Raw genomic sequence first — 18,447 nt, forward strand, 5'->3', positions numbered from 1 at the left:
GCTAACTTCCTAGAGGAGGCCGTAGGAAGTTAGCGGCTCGTTTGACCGTCTGCGGTGGTCAGTATCTGAAAGCTAACTTCCTACAGCTTTTATAACAAACCGTAGGAAGTTATGGTTATTTCCTAGAGCTACCAATAGCCTCTCGGAAGTTAGTAATTTCATACGGTTTGTTATAAAAGCTGTAGGAAGTTAAAAAACCGTAGGAAGTTTATATTTTTGGTGTAGTGTGCTATCAGCAGTAGGGGCTATTAGCGTGGGGTTTTCAGCCTAATTGAGAATGGACCACGCCATGACGCCAAATGTATTGGGCTGGCTTGGGTGGAGGCTAGAAAACCAATGTTTTTAGCCCAAACGAGCACAACTCCTGATTCTTTTTCTATTTCCTGTGTACACATACCATATACATATATATTAGTATGTATTGATTTTTTTACCAAAAATAATAGGTATTTTATTTACTATTAAACTAATCTTATTTGACTTTAATTAATAGATAACAATGTGTATTACAGTACTATAAATATGATAGTATTTTTTAAAACGTTAAAAACTGATATATAAAAAATAAATAATTCAGTTAAAGTGTTAAGAGGGAACTGAATACGAAAATTGTTAGAGATAAGAAAAAACAAGAGGGAAGAATACTTAAACAAGTAAAATTTAAATATGAATAGAGAATATGAATACGAGAGGATTTGAGATGGTGCCGTCCCTCCCCTTGAAGTCGCAGCCTCGCAGCAGGCTTGCGCAAGCTTTTACTCCTCAGTCCTGCTCCATCTGCCTTTGCTACTTTTGGGGGACCTCCACGCCCCTCAAATCCAGAGAACAAAAAGGAGAGAGAGAGAGAAAGAGAGAGAGAGAGAGAGAGAGAGGGAGGCAGAGAGCTTGCCATCCCAAGCAAAGGTTCCCTCCTTCCCCACCTCGCGCTCAACCCCCCTCATCCTCGCACATCCGATTGTGCCCTGTGCTCTGCCGTTCTCTTATCCAAGATTTCGCTGGCGGCGGCTCAGGGAGCGAACAAAGATTGTTTTTTTTTTCGGGCTATGGAGACGAGGCCTGATTCATTCAGGCCCGGGCGGTGGAGTGGCTTCCTGACCGGGTCTGATTCGTATTGGTTCAAATGATCTGGGCGGCTTAATTGGTTGCATCCGCTTCCGCCGGGGAATCGGAGCTAGGGCTGTGGTTTGTTGGCCGGCTGGTGGATTTGTCGGCTTGGGTCTGGTGAGATCTGGAGGGTTTCTGGTTCAGCGCACGGGCCGCAGGTCTGCGTAGATCCCCTCTTCGATTCCGTGGCGGATTTGTTTAGGGTTTTGGTTTGAGTCTGGTGGAACATGATTAAGCAGATCCTTGGCAGGCTGCCGAGGAAGCCGGGGAAGGCTGGGGATAGCCGGGAAGCTGCTGCTGCGGGGAATGGAACTGAGCCGTCGAATTCCTACAGTGTTGTGAGGGGCATGGACCCAGGGAACAAGAGGGCTGGAAATGGAGACTATCCAGTTCCATCTGGTCTAACTTCTAACCCAGTGATGAATGGGGCTGTGGTGTATCACTCCAGTGAGCCGTTACCGGCATTCAAGGATGTGCCGGCATCAGAGAAGCAGAATTTGTTTGTCAAGAAGGTGAACCTATGCTGTGCTGTGTATGACTTCGCGGATCCAACTAAGAACCTCAAGGAGAAGGAGGTGAAGCGTCAGACACTTATGGAGCTTGTTGATTACATCACTTCTGCGAATGGCAAGTTCTCAGAGGTTGTCATGCTGGAGATCACAAAGATGGTGTCGATTAATTTGTTCCGGAGCTCCAGCCCCACCCCTCGTGAGAACAAGGCCATTGAAGGGGTTGATCTGGAGGAGGACGAGCCTCTCATGGATCCTGCATGGTCGCACCTGCAGATCGTGTATGAGGTTTTCTTGAGATTTGTAGCATCACAGGAGACAGATGCAAAGCTGGCCAAGAGGTATATAGACCATTCCTTCATTCTTAGGCTGCTAGACCTTTTTGACTCGGAGGACCCCAGGGAAAGGGATTATCTAAAGACGATACTTCATCGAATATATGGTAAATTCATGGTTCATCGACCATTCATCAGGAAAGCAATTAACAACATATTCTACAGGTTTATATTCGAAACAGAGAAACATAATGGTGTTGCAGAGTTGTTGGAGATCCTGGGCAGTATTATCAATGGGTTTGCCCTTCCGCTTAAGGAAGAGCACAAATTATTCCTTGTTCGTGCATTGATCCCTCTTCACAAGCCAAAATGTGTATCTATGTACCATCAGCAGCTATCATATTGCATCACACAGTTTGTTGAGAAGGATTGCAAACTTGCTGACACAGTTATTAGAGGCTTACTTAAATATTGGCCTGTGACAAACAGCTCAAAGGAGGTGATGTTCTTGGGTGAGTTAGAAGAGGTTTTAGAGGCAACACAGCTTGCAGAGTTCCAAAGATGCATGGTTCCACTCTTCCGTCAGATTGCCCGTAGCATGAACAGCTCTCATTTCCAGGTCTAAATCTTACTGTGCCTATACTTAACTTTGTCATCAATTTCTACCAAATTTGTTTGTTGGTTCTTCTAGTTGATGGCCACATGTGCTCTTACCACATTAGTTTGATGATTTCAGAATTTTTTTTGCCTGCATGTCTGCATTGATTGCCTTCACCTATTTAATTAGCTATAATTCTTCTCCCAACGTATATGGGAAAAACACTGGTTTTGTCTCCACTCTCAAGGCTTCCCTTTTCAGACGACGCCCTTAATTACGGTAACAGCATACAGATCTCTTTCTCCTACTGTTTTTTGTTCAACCACACCAGCTTGTTCCCACCCTGGCCTCCATCACCCCCAGCCATGCTGCTCACTGCCCACACATGCCGCTCCACCCTGCCCACCCCTAACCCAACTGGAGGAGAATGCTCGAGTACCTCCCTCCACACCGCCGGCTCTGGCCATCCGGTTGTCTCCTGCTGCCTCGCTCGCTACCCCTAAACCTGCCACCACCACCAGTCTTGCCACCGCCTGAGAAACCCCCTCCCAGGCTGCCAGGCATGGAGGTCTTGAACGCGAGGGAGAACATGATGTTCATCCAATCGGGCATTGACACGTGTCCGTGCACTCATTGCCATCACCACACGTGTGCCATATAAACTTGTGCACATGGACTTTTTAGTTGTTTTGATATAAGCTAATCTATGATTAATAACAAAAATAAAAGGTTGGTGCTAGGTCAAAAGTTACAATTACAGAACAATGTATCGATTTCTGGGTGCATACTATTTGTCCCTTTTCTTTTTCTTTGACTTTGTAGGCTAAAGTTATCTCAAAATTGATCTCTTGCATGGTACTTAAATCTTTATGTATAGTTAATTTTTTTTGTTTAATATCCTTCTGTATAACATTTCTGTAGAAGCCACCACCAGGAATTTCATATAGCAAAGCAGATATTTAGTGCCACTCGAATTGGATAGCAAGTACATCTACTAAATACCCCCTTTTTTTGGTGCAAACCTCTTGCTTTCTGATTCAACAGCTATTTGCCTATATGTCCACATTGATCACTTGCACAAATTTACCTTGCTAGAAATCTACTACTAAGTGTGGGAAAGATCAATGCTCACGGTGTCTCTTGCTTTGCTGTTAAGATACCTTCTATATGGACCACTGGGTGTATTATGTATAATTTATGTACATGCTCATAGTGTCTCCTGTTTTTCTGTTAAGATACCTTCTCTCCGGACCATTGGGTGTCTTTAGTGTATTTTTTATTATATATGTAAATGTATTTCAGTTGTTGCATATATATATATATATATATATATATATATATATATATATATATATATATATATATATATATATATATATATATATATATATATATATATATATATATATATATATATATACTATCTGTGATAAGAATAGTAAATAAATCATTGGTTCTAAGCCATTTCACCTTTGTGTTCTAATTGCATTTAATTTATTCTTTGGCCTTAAAAAGCATTTATCCTGCCTTAGTACCTAGAAACTTATCTGCTGCATATAGACCTTAAGAGGTTTTATACCTTTATATGCCTTCTTTCTCAGTAATTAGATTAGCGGCATACATAATATTTTTGTTTTGTATCTACTGAAACAGAAGTCACAGTATAAGTTATCTGGAATGCCATGTATCAAAAAGTGGTAATTCATGGTGCCCAAATTGGATAGCAAGCAAAAGCCATTATAATTTCCCATATTATGAATTGGCGCGCAAATCAATTCTCCCTCTGTTTTCGTGTATGGGATTCTGTTAGTTTTATTGATGAACTGCTCCTTTCAAATGTAACCTGCTTATCAATTTCTGTCTGTTGTAGTCAGTATATTCTTGCAGTCCCTCGTAGCTCTGCCTATCTGTGACACCTCGTCATCTATCGCTCTCACTCCCAAACCAGTGTTTTCTGACTATCGCTCCTGTTCTTGCTATGTGCAAAATCGTCTTGTATTCATGACTGTCTTCCCTTTTTTGGTCATCTTAAAACAGGTTTTAAACATGACCTTTATGTATCTGAAGCATGATTATTTGCTACCCTCTTGTTAGCTAATCATTCTAGTTAATAACTGTGTACTCCTGCAGTTTGGTTCCCACTGAATCTGTAAATGGAATGTAGTTCTTTCATTGCTGATGGTATCTGGTGGTCTTGTTTAGGCATATTGAGCAGTTTGTGACCCATCAATAATGGAATATGAACACTACTTTAGCTGGCTGCCAGGGTGATGCAGTTTTCTCACTCAGCATTTATGACTAACGTTTTTCTCCTTCTGTTCATAGGTGGCAGAGCGGGCCTTGTTTCTCTGGAACAATGACCATATCGAAAACCTAATCAAGCAAAACTACAAGGTGCTATTACCTATCATCTATCCAGCACTCGAGAGAAACTCCAGAGATCACTGGAACCAAGCTGTCCGTAGCCTGACGCTGAATGTCCGCAAGATCTTCTCTGATCACGATTCTGCATTTTTTGGGGAGTGCGATCAGAGGTTCAGTGACGAGGAGCTCAAGCAGGAGGAATCTGATTCGAAGCGAGAAGCCCTATGGATGCGCTTGGAGGAAATGGCCGCCTCAAAACCTCGCGAAAACAGTCCCTTAGGCGCACCGAATGGCAAACCCAGCCAAGCTGCTGGCTAGAATAGCCCACCATATCAGCCGCAGCCGTGTAACTCTGACTCTGGGTTGTGATTTTAGCTTTGGGACTTTTTTTTGTCGTTGGTTTGCCTCTGGCCCTGTTGTAGGTGGGTAGGATGTGTTTGGTTTTGTCAGGACTGTATGTTCAAAGTGTACACATACAGAGGAATTTGAGAGATTTGGCATGTGTAGTAACATTACTCAGGATTACCATATAGCCCAATAAACAACGTCGATTTTGATTGCAAATACCTAGTTTGGGTGGTTTATATACCGAAATGACAATGAGCGATGTGTTCTTGTTTCTGCTGTTATATTATGTACTCCTATATGTAATGGCGCTGGAAACTGGGACATGGCTGTCCGTACACTTTGGTTCCTTCGTGCTGTTCGTCTAATTCAGAGTCTGGAGCACTGCACGGTTTTCTTGCGATCTGTTCTTTTGTTCCTTTGGCTGAAACAGAACAGCATTGACGTAACAGAACACAAGTGATTCTGCTTGTCTACCATCTGCTAGGCTCTTAGTAGCAAAACAATATCCAGCAAGAAAAAACAAGGGATGAATTCATCAATGAAGAAACGTCTACAAGCAACGCCATGAAATTTTTTTGGGGGCTTCATGTAGTTAGGCTAAAAAGTGCAAAACACAATTTCTCAGAACACAAATATCCCTAAAAGCTTCTTCAACTGAGACCCATTGAAAGTCAAGCACCGCTCGTACACTCCAGGAACCAAGGCAAGCTCCTGTCCTGCATGAAGGGCTCTCCCCTACAGGTCGATAACTCGTGACAGCTTCTGGATGCGGTTCAGCAGGAAGTCTCCTTGCTTGATGGTTGCCTGGTAGAAGGCGTTCCTAGCATCAGGTCGGTTCGTTTCCAAGACGCCAGCAACTTTGTCTATCTTGCAGTGGAGCTTCCCAGCGGCAATGAAGCGTGACAGTTCCCTGTATTGGAGTGACATGATAATAAAAGTTAAGCTTGTACTAACATTTAGAACTTTGACATGGGCATGGCTGACACTGCACTTACTGGTCTATAAAGTCGACTGTGACGCCAAATGCAGCAGCCATGGCTTCCATTGTCACACTCTTGTACGATTCCAGAAACTGTGAGTAGACAACAGTGCGCACTTCACGCATGTAGTAGCGAAAATGAGGCTGCAAGTAACGCTCTAACTTGATTGGTTCAGTCAAGCCAGCTGAAAAAAATGACCCAGTGATGAGAAACCCAAAGATTAGACCCACCAGGCCACTATAATAATCCATGAGCATTTTTCTATCATGAATAAATAAAAGAAGGAAAATTTAATGATTCTGTTACTTACAGAATGCAATAAAAAATGACTTGTACTGGCAATTGTAGAGGGAATTGAGAAACTCTGAGAGGTGAGGTACTTTGCCAATTACGGCTAAGATCTCAGGCGCATCTACAACCTGCCAAGATCCTAGTTGGTTAACGTCTAATCCAAGGAAACAGACAATGAAGAGAACTTGAAGAAGACAGTACCTTTTGTTTCAGAGATACACGGTCCAGAGATATAACACTCGTGAGGACTGTGTAGAAGATGAATGTATCATATGTGAATAGCTCATATGTCGTGAAAGTTGAAATTGAATCCAAGAATAAACTAGCAGCTTTCTTGAAGTTTCTAGTTGCCATGCAGTACAACCCTTCATATACTTTCAATCTGTTCTTCCTTTCCCAATCACCACCTTCCTCAAACAAGCTTCAATCAGGAGAAACAATGTTGGACTTTATCAGCTTCACAACGCAAATCCAATTTGAAGAGGAGATAAATCAAAAAGAATTTGGATTTACTTTTTCGCTTTGTCAATGGACTTCGAGATGAGATCAAAGTCCATATAGAACAATCCAATTTGTAGTGTGTAGAAAACAAGGTCCATCTTTTGCCCAACAGCTACAGTTTTTCCTTCAGTAACTTTAAGCTGCTCCAGTGCTTTCTCCTGAAATTTATATTATTTGGGCAACATAAGCATGTCTGGAGAATGCAGTAACAATCTTAAGAAATGAAGAACACACAAGATATATACCTTCTCCCCAACCCTTATGAAATATAAGGATTTGGCGAGATGGGCCTCACGCACTTCACTCTCACCCAAGTTCTCCTCTGCATCAGCAATCCTTGATAAACAAGAAAAGTCAACCAATAGAAGTTACTACTGACTAAATACTGACACTCAGGCATATAATGGTACACAGAATTTCAGATGCACCAAAAGAGAGGATATGAACTTCAGAATCTAGGTACCATGATTTCATTTTTTGTTTTACTTGAACAAAATGTCAGCCTTACTTGAGAGTATAGCGTTTGATTTTGTTTGTGAACAAAAAAGAACTCTATTTATTTATTTACAATTATCCACCATTCCTTGTGATCTAGATGGTTGCATGTGCGAACATGAGTTCTCTCTATCTACAATCATTGATCACCCTCTCCCATCTAGATGGATGGATGTCACTACCCAATCAAGCACAAAAATTAATCATCCCCTTCCATGTCCCATCTAGATGATGGATGGACACTACTCTATCAAGTACAAAATGCCACGTACTTGATGATGACATACAAGCATTGGTAATGTTCTGAACAAGCACAATTTTTTTTCGAACCACGCAGAAGAAAATAAATAAAGAGGGAGACCCATAGAGATTAGAATCCCCCAAGGCCAAATAGTGCAACGACACCCAATTCAGTTAGACTAATTGCTATGGCTAAACTAATAAACAAACTCAATTCAGTTAGATCATAAGGTTCAAAACACATTTTTTAAGAAAACAAATTATATTCCAGCCTGTGCAAGAGGTACTAATCACAACGTTCAAGACAACTGGAACAACTACGAGCAAATCAAACCCAACCCAAAGACAGTAATAGCGCCTAACAAACCCAGTGATGTTCAAGGCTAAATTATCACTGAACCGAGCGAATTAGGAACGGCGCGGTCACAGAGCTAAATGCACCAGCACTCGCAGCATACAACACTAGGAGCCAGTCAGCCAGCCTATTGACCGATCATGAGAAAGGTCACAAGTGGAGAGGAGAGATCTACTCACTTCTCGTCGAGCTTCCGGATCTCCTCGTCGATCCTGGCGCGCATCTCGGCCAGCAGCGCCGCGTCCGTCTCCAGTACGCCGTCCGCCGCCAACGACTCGTACAGAGCTGCCATGTCTGCACCAACCATAGCCAGTACAGTTCAAATCCGAATCCCTCCCGGAATTAGAAGCAGACTCCATGAAAGGAGGGGGTGCTGGTCCTACCATCGGATTTGACTGCCGCGAACACGTCAGCGCGTAGGTCGACCTTGGCGAGGTCGTCGACGTCGGAGTGCGACAGGAGGAACAGCTTGTGCGCCAGTACCAGGTGCGGCTGCTGCTTCCCGTCCTCCCCGCCGCCGTTCATCTCGCCGCCCTCACTTTGCTTCGGCTGCAAGAAGAAGATGGGAACACTCTAAAAGATTCTGTCCCCTATATATTCTGTGTCTCCAGCAACGTCCCCTAAATTCGGTCCCCTAAAGCTACAGTGTTAACAGAATTCCTTTTTCCATTTCTTTTTTTGTTTTCTTTTATTTGTACCCATTTCATCAAATTGTAAGGATGATAAAAAAATGTATTCAATATTTTTACATATAATAATATAAAAAATGGTTCATTCATACTTTCGAATTGTAACAAAAAATAACATTCCATTTTTTGATTTCTGTAATTGTTGTTCAAAAACGTGTCATATTCTTTAAATTGTACGGAAAATTTGTTTATAAAATGTCATGCTTCCACCGTAAGCCACGACACTTATTCAAGAAGCCATCGACTAGCTTCGGCTGCACGACAAGAGTATGGCTTCTCTCCGAAGCGTATCCCTTCTATAAATACTCACAACCTCAACACATCACTCACACTTCGCATACACTGCTCCAGAACAATGAACCCGTTCATAGATTCCAATATTTTTGTTCGCATGGCGCAAGACATGGAAGATGAAAACCATGACCTCGAGGTTGCGACGTACCAACATCGTAGGCGTCGTGCACTTAACGAGCGTCGGTATGCTGGTTCCATTCCCGGGCGTGTTCGCATCCATCGTGACCATATCAGCGGTGATGCAAGAATCCGAGCCGACTACTTTTGCGCGCAACCGGTGTACACGGATGCACAATTTCGGAGGAGGTATGTTTTTTGTTACGCACATCTATTCACGTCCATAGTACGTACTTCACACTTGTACTGAAATATAGGTTTATCCAATATAGGTTTCGCATGCGTCGTCATGTGTTCGAGCGGCTCGTTCTTGCGGTGCAACAAGTGGATCCCTACTTCGTTCAACGTCCAAACTGTGCCGGTGAGCTTGGTCTATCTGCCCTTCAGAAAGTTGTTGCTGCCGTACGTATACTTGCATATGGTGTTCCTGCGGATGCCGTTGACGAATACGTACGCATTGGTGAATCTACGGCACATGAGGCTTTGAAACACTTTTGCACCGCCATCCAAACCGCTTTTGGGGGGTACTATCTCAGGAAACCAACTCGTGCTGATATCGCTAGGCTTCTCCAAGTTGGAGAGGCACGCGGCTTCCTCGGTATGCTAGGTAGTGTCGATTGCATGCATTGGGAGTGGCGTAACTGCCCAACTGCATGGAAGGGGATGTTTACTGGTCGGGGTAAACACCCTACAATGATCCTCGAAGCTGTTGCCTCGTATGACCTATGGATTTGGCATGCATACTTCGGCATGCCCGGTAGCTGTAACGACATCAATGTTCTTCAACGTTCTAACCTGTTTGATTCGCATCTTACCGGTGATAGTCCACCAGTCACTTTCTCTGTCAATGGACACACGTACAACATGGGATATTACCTAGCAGATGGTATTTATCCGGACTGGCCAGCGTTTGTCAAGACAATCCGTCACCCGTATGATGTCAGGACACAACACTTTGCCACTATTCAAGAGTCCGCTAGAAAAGACATTGAAAGAACATTTGGAGTACTACAGAAGCGATGGGCCATAGTTCGTGGTCCTGCATATGGTTGGTCTCCACAACACATTGGAGACATCATGAAAACTTGCATCATCTTGCACAACATGATCGTAGAAGATGAAGGTCCTTCGTCTTTGAACACAAGCTTCGACAACATCGGAGTCTTGGCCGACACCTCTCATGGTTCCATGTCCGAGCGCAATGAGTTCATAAACAATAGGTACGACCAACTACATGATGCAGTTAAATATAATCAGTTGCAGGTTGATCTAATCCACCACCACTGGGCGCGGCTTGGATCGGGAGCTACTTAAGTATGTAGTTTATGTTAGTACCATCAATAAAATGTCGTAGTGTCATGTGTAATGTCGTATGTTCTGTTTGTCTGAAGGTAGTATGCAGTAATGTCCTAGGTTATGTTTGTCCCAAGCTATTATGTGTAATGGTGGAATGCAACTACTGCAATATGATGAAGCAAGTCTACTATTTGTATGCAACAACATTATTGTACAACCCCTACAATGCACAAGTGCAGAAACATAAACTTGTTCTTCATTCTCAGAAAAATGACAAGTGCAGAAACATAAACTTGTTCTCCAAACCATGACACAACAGGAAAATGTCAAGTGCACAAGTGCTGTAAATAAACTTGTTTTCGAAAACAACTAACATTACTTCCTCAAACACTACAATGTCTTCATGAACATTCACTTGCTTGACGACGAGCTTCCAGTCACCCTTGCCAGAATCTCCTGTTGTTTCGCCTCATAGTACTGTCGAAGGAGGGGGTTACATTTTGTCAAATCCATGCTCAATATCAGTACCTCATGTTCCGTCTCCTCCTTCACCTTTTGTCGTTCCATCTTCATCTTCTCTAGATTAAGCTTCTTCCTCTCCAATATGAGTTTCTGCCTCTCCTGTTTCTTCATGAACTCCAACTTCTTCTCCTCAGTTGAAGCTACTGATTTGTACACAGATAACCGTTCCAAAGAAAGCTCACCCATCCGTGTTAGATACTCCGAATCAGTGGATGATGTGTTCTCTGATCTTTGCTTCTTTGCCTTTTCCTTGGCTGAATCACGACCAAGCGGTCTCTTCGAAGTAAAACTTGATGGAGCTGAGTCTTCACCACCATCTAAGTCAATAGTATTGGATTGGGTTCCAATAGGGTTCGGTGGAGGAATCTGGTTACCCATGTGCTGGTCCATCCATTTTGGTTGATCCTTCAATATGGACCAACAATGTAAGAAATGGAAGGGCTTCTTTTCAACAGCAGCAAACCGAGTAGCCGCAAGAGATGTCTGCAAAACATATAATGCATTTACTCAAACCGCTGGGATGTAGTAAAGTACATTGATGAAGAACATATGCAAAATACAACATACAATTTTTCTCTTCGGATGTGGAGCACCGGAGCTAGTGGAAGCCGATGAAGATGGCGGCGACGAGATGCGCTTGCGTTTCTGCGCACCTTCCTTCGTCGGCGCCGTGGATCTTCTCAGCTTCTTCGCGATGGCGGTTCGACGGCGACGAACACCGACGGTTGCACCGGACCCTTGGATCTCGGTCTCCTCGCGGGCCACCTCCTTGCCTCCAACCACCGAGAGCGGTCCGCCGCCGGACCCGCTCGAGCACGGCCGCTTTGAGCCCAGCTTGCCCGGCTCCGCCGACGAGCCGCGCCGCGAGGCCCCCTCGCCGAGATGAATCGAAGTCGCCAGCGACGGGACTACAGCGCGCTCGAATTTTTCACCCCCGCGCGAGCCCGACGACTCGCCCGGATAGCGCACGTCTCCAAGTCTCCACATCTAGGGTGCGTGCGGCGTCCTCTAAATTTTAGAGTGTCATTTAGAGGACCTTGCTGGGCGCCTAGAGGAGGCTTCTGAACTCTAAATTTAGAGTACAGAACGCTTTACAGTGCGTTGTTGGAGCTAGCCTTAGACTCGTGCTAGCACAACTTTGCTAAACAACGTTTTTAATCCTTACCGTTCATTCTATGATCTGACGGCTGTACAGAGCCGGGAGATTTTGAACCGTAACCGAGGCCGAGGGCCGACCGGCCGAGAGAAACACCGACCCGACCGAACTCAACTCGTTCTCGACCCGAAGCCCCAAATCCCTCTCAGAAAACCCTTCCCTCCCGATGGCAACCGCCGCCACCGCCATGGTGGTACCCGAGCAGCCGCGCCGCCGGAAGCCGGCCCCGGGGCGCGGGGGAGTGGCCCTCCCTGCGGGTCTCTCGGAGGAGGAGGCCAGGGTGCGGGCCATCGCCGAGATTGTCTCGGCGATGGGGGAGCTCTCGCGGCGCGGGGAGGACGTGGACCTCAACGCGCTCAAGTCCGCCGCGTGCCGGAGATACGGTCTGGCGCGAGCGCCCAAGCTGGTGGAGATGATCGCTGCCGTGCCCGAGGCCGACCGCGCCGCGCTGCTGCCGCGGTTGCGCGCTAAGCCCGTGCGCACGGCGTCGGGTATCGCCGTCGTCGCCGTCATGTCGAAGCCGCACCGTTGCCCCCACATCGCTACCACCGGTAACATCTGTGTCTACTGCCCGGGCGGTCCCGACTCCGACTTCGAGTACAGCACGCAATCCTACACTGGATACGAACCCACCAGCATGCGTGCCATTCGGGCAAGGTAATTTCACTGGAGTGCATTGGTGTCCATGCTTCCTTTAACTGCTTTTATTTAAACTTTTCTGTACCTAGGAGTGCAGTGACTTCGTGTTTGTGTTACAGACTTACAGTTGTGATAGCATCGCAGAAGAATCTGTTAGACAGCCTGTAAAGCATGCTTCAAATCATGTCTTAGTTCATAAAATCCATTACAGACTGCCTGCATTAGATACGGAACATTTTACTGAAAATAAGGCCCGTTTGGATCTATTAGTCCTAGAACTAAAGTTTAGTCCAGGGACAGTCCAGGGACTGGGACTAAACAGATTCTCAACACATTAAATGTGGTATACAAAGACTGAAATACCCCTTGCCTTATTTGTGGTGTACGGCACCAATGGAAAAAGTGAGGGCAACAAGTGGAAAAGGTGCCCTTTTGTCCCTTTTAGCACCTATTTGAGGGACTAGAGACTAAAACCAATTAGTCTCTAATTTAGTCCTTCCGTTTGGCAAAAAAAAGATTAAGGGCCTGTTCGTTTTTCACGGATTGAAGGCCTGGAACAGTTCCTGGCCGGATTGTTTCTCTAATTTATGTAAGTTTTGATAAGTTGGAATAAATCCTGGTCTAATCCTGGACAAACGAACGGGCCCTAAATGGGACAAAACCAGGGACTAATCTTTAGTCCCTCTAACCAAACGGGCCCTAAGTACACATGCTGACCAAACTTGTAAGAACTGTGAATAAAGTTCTCTATTTGGCTGCCTGTTGCTTGTTAAACCCATTATGTAACTAGCTTGTGTGATCTTTTTTTCTCGCTTGGCTGCCTGTTGCATGCCTCCCCCCTACATTTCAGCTATACAGATTTTGTCTCCCTTTTCTCTTCATGCCTTTTTTTTTAATGATGATGAAATCTACAATAGGGATTCCCCTAAAGAAGATAAAACATAAAAAGTTCTCTATTTGTTGCTTGCTAATAATGAAGGTACACCAATGCCAACTAGGGATCTTTGGATAATCTTGTAGTCATGGACTATGTTTAAAGCTACAGATGTTTGTGCACTGTGATTATTTAAACTGATTTGTTGATACACTTTTGGTCGATAATTTTCTTGATCTACATTTACATTCTAGGTATAATCCATATGTGCAAGCCAGGAGCAGGATAGATCAGCTCAAGAGGTTAGGGCATAGTGTGGATAAGGTTTGTCTGGAGTCCAAGACAGCACTCAGCTCAATTTTATTGATTCTTATATTCACGACATGCTGTATTAAATTTTGACCAGCAGTTGGAGATGATTATAATGTACATTGCAGGTCGAGTTCATCTTGATGGGTGGGACTTTCATGTCCTTACCAGCTGATTATCGCGATTATTTTATCAGAAATCTTCATGATGCTTTGTCGGGGCACACTTCAGCAAATGTTGAGGAGGCTATTTGTTATTCCGAACATAGTGCTGTCAAATGTATTGGTATGACGATTGAAACGTAAGTATCATCGCATAATTGGATGGTGCTTCTTATTACTTCAATTCAAAAGGAATGTGTTGCCTTTCCCACTTCCCTATGAATTTAATCCCAATGAAATGTTTTTTTCTCTCGGAATTCTAGGAGACCTGATTATTGCTTGGGGCCTCATCTGCGCCAGATGCTATCTTATGGTTGTACTCGCCTGGAAATTGGTGTCCAGAGTACATATGAAGATGTTGCCCGTGACACAAACAGAGGACACACGGTGGCTGCTGTTGCTGATTGCTTCTGTTTGGCAAAAGATGCTGGGTTTAAGGTTATTGTTTTTTTTAGTCACATAACTTTGTCTGATTGCTTTCATTGTTTGTTTATGATTATTCTAGTTGTTTTGATTCACCCTTTTGACAGGTGGTTGCCCACATGATGCCAGATTTACCTAATGTTGGAGTTGAAAGAGACTTAGAAAGTTTCAGAGAGTTTTTTGAAAGTCCAGCATTCCGGGCTGATGGTCTGAAGATTTATCCAACACTTGTTATTCGTGGAACTGGTCTTTATGAGCTCTGGAAAACTGGCAGGTACTTCTCTAATCTAGTATCATTCAGTGTCTTGAATCTTATAAACATTCCTGTGGTTATTTCTAATTTTACAGTAAGAACTTCTGTACTTATGACAAGGGCTCATAAATCCAGGGTTAACCCGGTAACTTTTGCTGTGCTGCAGATATAGAAATTATCCACCTGAGCTCTTGGTGGATATCGTGGCAAGAATTCTGTCTATGGTTCCACCATGGACACGAGTGTATCGGGTCCAGAGAGATATTCCTATGCCTCTTGTCACTTCTGGTGTTGAGAAAGGTAACCTTCGTGAGCTAGCTTTGGCTCGAATGGATGATCTGGGCCTAAAATGCCGAGATGTCAGAACCCGTGAAGCAGGGATTCAGGTAAATAAAAAATACAGTAAAATCACTTTCACGGCCTAAAATGGATGTCCTTTTATTATTCTAACTGTGCATCTGTATGTAGGATATCCATCACAAGATCAGGCCTGATGAAGTAGAGCTTGTTAGACGTGACTATGCTGCAAATGAGGGCTGGGAGACGTTCCTCTCTTATGAGGATACACGACAGGTACTTAAGCTGACTAGCCAATTTGATCATAGGGATGACAATTCTGGAATATAGTGTCTTCCTGTATAGGTGGTATTTCTGATGTGATTATAGTATACACCTGTTCTCCATAGTTTGAGATCTTTTTATTCTGTCTTCCAATGGGTTCTCTTGATATTCCTTTTGCTCAATGAATGGGTCTAGCTAACCATAATGTCGTAGCTTCTTGAGCTTAGCAATATACTCACAATTTACTTTTCATGAATTTTACAGGATATCCTGATCGGCCTGTTGCGCTTGCGTAAATGTGGCCGTAATGTTACATGCCCTGAACTTGTAGGGAGGTGTTCAATTGTTCGTGAGCTTCATGTCTATGGAACTGCAGTCCCTGTGCATGGCCGTGATGTAGACAAGCTACAGCACCAGGTGATTCACTTATTTACATGTAGACAGTGTATGAATGTATGATCATCACACAAGGTTTTGGTCATCAGCAGTTGGCACTACCATGTTTGAAATTTATGTAAAGGCTTCCTGGGATGCTCGGCGCTTATAATTACCATTATATATAGTGTCAAGTTTTTTAAAACTGCTAGTAAATTTGATAATTGAGAAGGGCAGACCTGGTACAGTGGTGAGAGCTGTCTCATTGAGTCACTAGGTTGCAGGTTCAAAGCAACCTCTGTATTACGGGGGGAAGGTTTGCCTCCGTTTATCCCTTCTCCAGACCTCACATGTCGGGGCCTCTGGCAATGGGTTTGCCTTGTTTGCCCCTTTAGTAAAATTTAAAATTGATAGTGCAGTACATGTTAATTGGAGTAGATTAAGGCTCAGTGGTTACTGGTTAGTAAATCCAGCCATTTGGGTCACAACAGAGATGAAACACCACTAAGGCTCGAAGCCTCGAACATGCTCCAAGCACACTGGGTAGGGGCCTAACACTGGGCTAAGTGAGTGAGGGGGCAACACAGAAAATTGAAATTAGTTCTTTCTGCCAGATTCCTTAAATTTCTAATATTTTTTTGGGCAGATTCCTAGGTTGCTAATTTGCTGTAAGACATTTGTTCTGCAATGGAATAATTGTGGTGCATCATAAGGCCATTCATCCTTTATTACAACAGATATTTTCATTTGTTTTTCAGGCCAGGCTCAGGCCTTAGGCCCAACTTAAATGACGTGAAAAATCCTTTTAGGAAAAAAAATAAATGTGTTCAATCTAGTGAAACTGAAGAGGCAAATTAGTGTCAGTGATGGGAAGACACGTGACTGCATTTGAGGGTGTTTAGTTTCTAGGGACTAGTTTTTAGTCCCTCCATTTTATTCCACGTAGTCTCTAAATTGTCAAATGCGGCTGTATTTGACAATTTAGGGACTAAAATAAAATAAAATGGAGGAACTAAAAATTAGTCCATATAAACCAAACACCCCCTTAGTCTTTATTAATGTGTCAATATTTTTTTCTCCTTATTCATTCTTTGTATTGTCAAGAAGGTTCTTATACAACCTTTAACGTTGTTTTGTCTCTATTGTGCCCGTGTACATCCACAGGGGTATGGAACTCTGTTAATGGAAGAAGCAGAAAGGATTGCTCAAAAGGAGCACCGTTCAGAGAAATTGGCTGTCATTTCGGGGGTTGGTACTCGCCACTACTACCGCAAACTGGGTTATGAGCTAGAAGGACCTTATATGGTCAAATGTTTGGCATAATACCGTTTCATTTTTTTTCGTGCTCATGTAGAACAGACTAGTGTTTATAATGTAACTTGTGTAGTTTTTTCAAAAAAAAAAAATTTGTTATACCCTTCTTTTAATATTGAGTCGTCCAAATGAAAATGGAGACAGCTCAGCGTGTAATATTAAATGATAGCAAAATTCCACCCTAGCCCCAAAAAACTTCATGTGCCGTGCCACAAGGGTGGCGACCTTTGGTTTTCACAACGCTTTATACTCCGGCACGGTGAACCGTTTGCAGACGTGTATAGCACCCGAGTCGGGTCATCTACAGGCACTTCGAGTAATCACTACACGCCAGTTGTCGCTGATGTTCAGTTGATCATGACAAATCTAATGAGTGGTAGATACACACAAGTGACTCTGTGCACTAATGAGGTTGTTAATAGTAAGATTATCACTTCTCTAATCATCTTACCATGTAATGGATCTGCTTAGGACATGTACAACTTACATAAATGATCTATATCTTAAGGTATTTAAAGATGTAAGTGCAAAAAACACAAACATCTTAGTGAAGAAACATCTTTAGCACGATTCTCTAAGTTTAAGATATAGTTGTGTCTTGATGAGTTCTAATGAATATGATACAAAGCTTAGATATATTAGGTTGTATGAACAAGTTTCTTATGTGTATCTACTGCTTTGAGAAACGCAATATAGTATTTAGGTTGTATATGCCCTTAGCTTTCACAAGGTTGTTATATTAGTTGAAGGAGTCAAAGTCCAAGTGGAGCTGATACAAGTATCTGTTAATGTTCCACTCAGGATTTTTATAAAAACAGTCTTAGGGCTAGTTTGGGAACACTGGGAAAATGAAAATCCCATGGGAAATCAGTGTTCCCAAACTAGCCCTTAGTGTTTTGTCCGGTGCCACGATGGTGGAACACCAGGCAAATCTGATGAGTACAAAACCTAAATGCATAAGTTCACCTTCACTGGGTGTCCTGTGCAGTGACACCCGGTGCCACACTGGACAGATCTGCTAAGTGCCAAAACCAAAAGTGCATAGAAACAACCTCTCAATGAGTGTCGTGTCTGATGCAAGATCCGATGCCACACCCGACACATCCGGTGCATATAGGCTGGTTGTGTGCACTGCCTCTACGAGCCGTATCATGTGCCATATATCCGTGGTAACTTATGTGCAATCAAGCATTCCATAACGAGATACCAATGGAGGAGCTCAACGCGTTAATGTTTTGCATAGAACAATTTAAACGGATTCAGGAGAATTTAATACTCCCTCAGTCCAAAAATGAAATTTGTTTTGGACATTTAATGGATTTATATAATAATTAATATATGTATTTTGTGTATGTGTCTACATTCATCGTCATCTATTTAAATATAGACATAAAAACAAGTGCT

The 18,447-nt window shown here is 43.3% G+C and overlaps 4 protein-coding genes across 4 annotated transcripts; 3 read left to right on the forward strand and 1 right to left on the reverse strand.

The window, feature by feature from the left end:
* Positions 1–700: 700 nt before the first annotated feature.
* On the forward strand, positions 701–5,479 carry LOC103646298 (serine/threonine protein phosphatase 2A 57 kDa regulatory subunit B' theta isoform). The gene is made up of 2 exons (XM_008671027.3): positions 701–2,507; positions 4,812–5,479. The coding sequence occupies exons 1-2, from the start codon at positions 1,332–1,334 to the stop codon at positions 5,166–5,168; spliced, it is 1,533 nt and encodes a 510-aa protein (XP_008669249.1). The 5' UTR covers positions 701–1,331; the 3' UTR covers positions 5,169–5,479.
* A 182-nt stretch (positions 5,480–5,661) lies between these two features.
* LOC100282612 (26S proteasome non-ATPase regulatory subunit 6-like protein) lies at positions 5,662–8,619 on the reverse strand. The gene is made up of 8 exons (NM_001155520.2): positions 8,444–8,619; positions 8,240–8,354; positions 7,216–7,306; positions 6,983–7,128; positions 6,671–6,890; positions 6,489–6,597; positions 6,194–6,362; positions 5,662–6,108 (listed from the first exon to the last, which is right to left on the reverse strand). Exons 1-8 carry the CDS (start codon positions 8,583–8,585, stop codon positions 5,934–5,936), a joined length of 1,167 nt encoding a protein of 388 aa, NP_001148992.1. The 5' UTR covers positions 8,586–8,619; the 3' UTR covers positions 5,662–5,933.
* A 486-nt stretch (positions 8,620–9,105) lies between these two features.
* Positions 9,106–10,652, forward strand: LOC103648563 (protein ALP1-like). The gene is made up of 2 exons (XM_008673013.3): positions 9,106–9,349; positions 9,433–10,652. The coding sequence occupies exons 1-2, from the start codon at positions 9,141–9,143 to the stop codon at positions 10,472–10,474; spliced, it is 1,251 nt and encodes a 416-aa protein (XP_008671235.2). The 5' UTR covers positions 9,106–9,140; the 3' UTR covers positions 10,475–10,652.
* A 1,575-nt stretch (positions 10,653–12,227) lies between these two features.
* LOC100216833 (uncharacterized) lies at positions 12,228–17,141 on the forward strand. Its single transcript, NM_001143227.1, has 9 exons — positions 12,228–12,791; positions 13,902–13,971; positions 14,085–14,257; positions 14,381–14,555; positions 14,648–14,814; positions 14,960–15,179; positions 15,262–15,366; positions 15,619–15,771; positions 16,894–17,141. Exons 1-9 carry the CDS (start codon positions 12,301–12,303, stop codon positions 17,050–17,052), a joined length of 1,713 nt encoding a protein of 570 aa, NP_001136699.1. The 5' UTR covers positions 12,228–12,300; the 3' UTR covers positions 17,053–17,141.
* Positions 17,142–18,447: the final 1,306 nt, after the last annotated feature.

Source organism: Zea mays, chromosome 2 (assembly GCF_902167145.1).
Source record: "Zea mays cultivar B73 chromosome 2, Zm-B73-REFERENCE-NAM-5.0, whole genome shotgun sequence".
In the NCBI taxonomy this organism is placed as follows: domain Eukaryota; kingdom Viridiplantae; phylum Streptophyta; class Magnoliopsida; order Poales; family Poaceae; genus Zea; species Zea mays.

Coding starts and splice junctions, on each gene's coding strand:
- LOC103646298 (XM_008671027.3), top strand. CDS start 1,332: ATGATTAAGCAGATCCTTGGCAGGCTGCCGAGGAAGCCGGGGAAGGCT. Junction 2,508..4,811: donor TGAACAGCTCTCATTTCCAG/GTCTAAATCTTA, acceptor TTCTGTTCATAG/GTGGCAGAGCGGGCCTTGTT.
- LOC100282612 (NM_001155520.2), bottom strand. CDS start 8,585: ATGAACGGCGGCGGGGAGGACGGGAAGCAGCAGCCGCACCTGGTACTG. Junction 7,129..7,215: donor TCATAAGGGTTGGGGAGAAG/GTATATATCTTG, acceptor TATAAATTTCAG/GAGAAAGCACTGGAGCAGCT. Junction 6,598..6,670: donor GTGTATCTCTGAAACAAAAG/GTACTGTCTTCT, acceptor GGATCTTGGCAG/GTTGTAGATGCGCCTGAGAT.
- LOC103648563 (XM_008673013.3), top strand. CDS start 9,141: ATGGCGCAAGACATGGAAGATGAAAACCATGACCTCGAGGTTGCGACG. Junction 9,350..9,432: donor GATGCACAATTTCGGAGGAG/GTATGTTTTTTG, acceptor TATCCAATATAG/GTTTCGCATGCGTCGTCATG.
- LOC100216833 (NM_001143227.1), top strand. CDS start 12,301: ATGGCAACCGCCGCCACCGCCATGGTGGTACCCGAGCAGCCGCGCCGC. Junction 12,792..13,901: donor ATGCGTGCCATTCGGGCAAG/GTAATTTCACTG, acceptor TTTACATTCTAG/GTATAATCCATATGTGCAAG. Junction 13,972..14,084: donor TAGGGCATAGTGTGGATAAG/GTTTGTCTGGAG, acceptor TGTACATTGCAG/GTCGAGTTCATCTTGATGGG.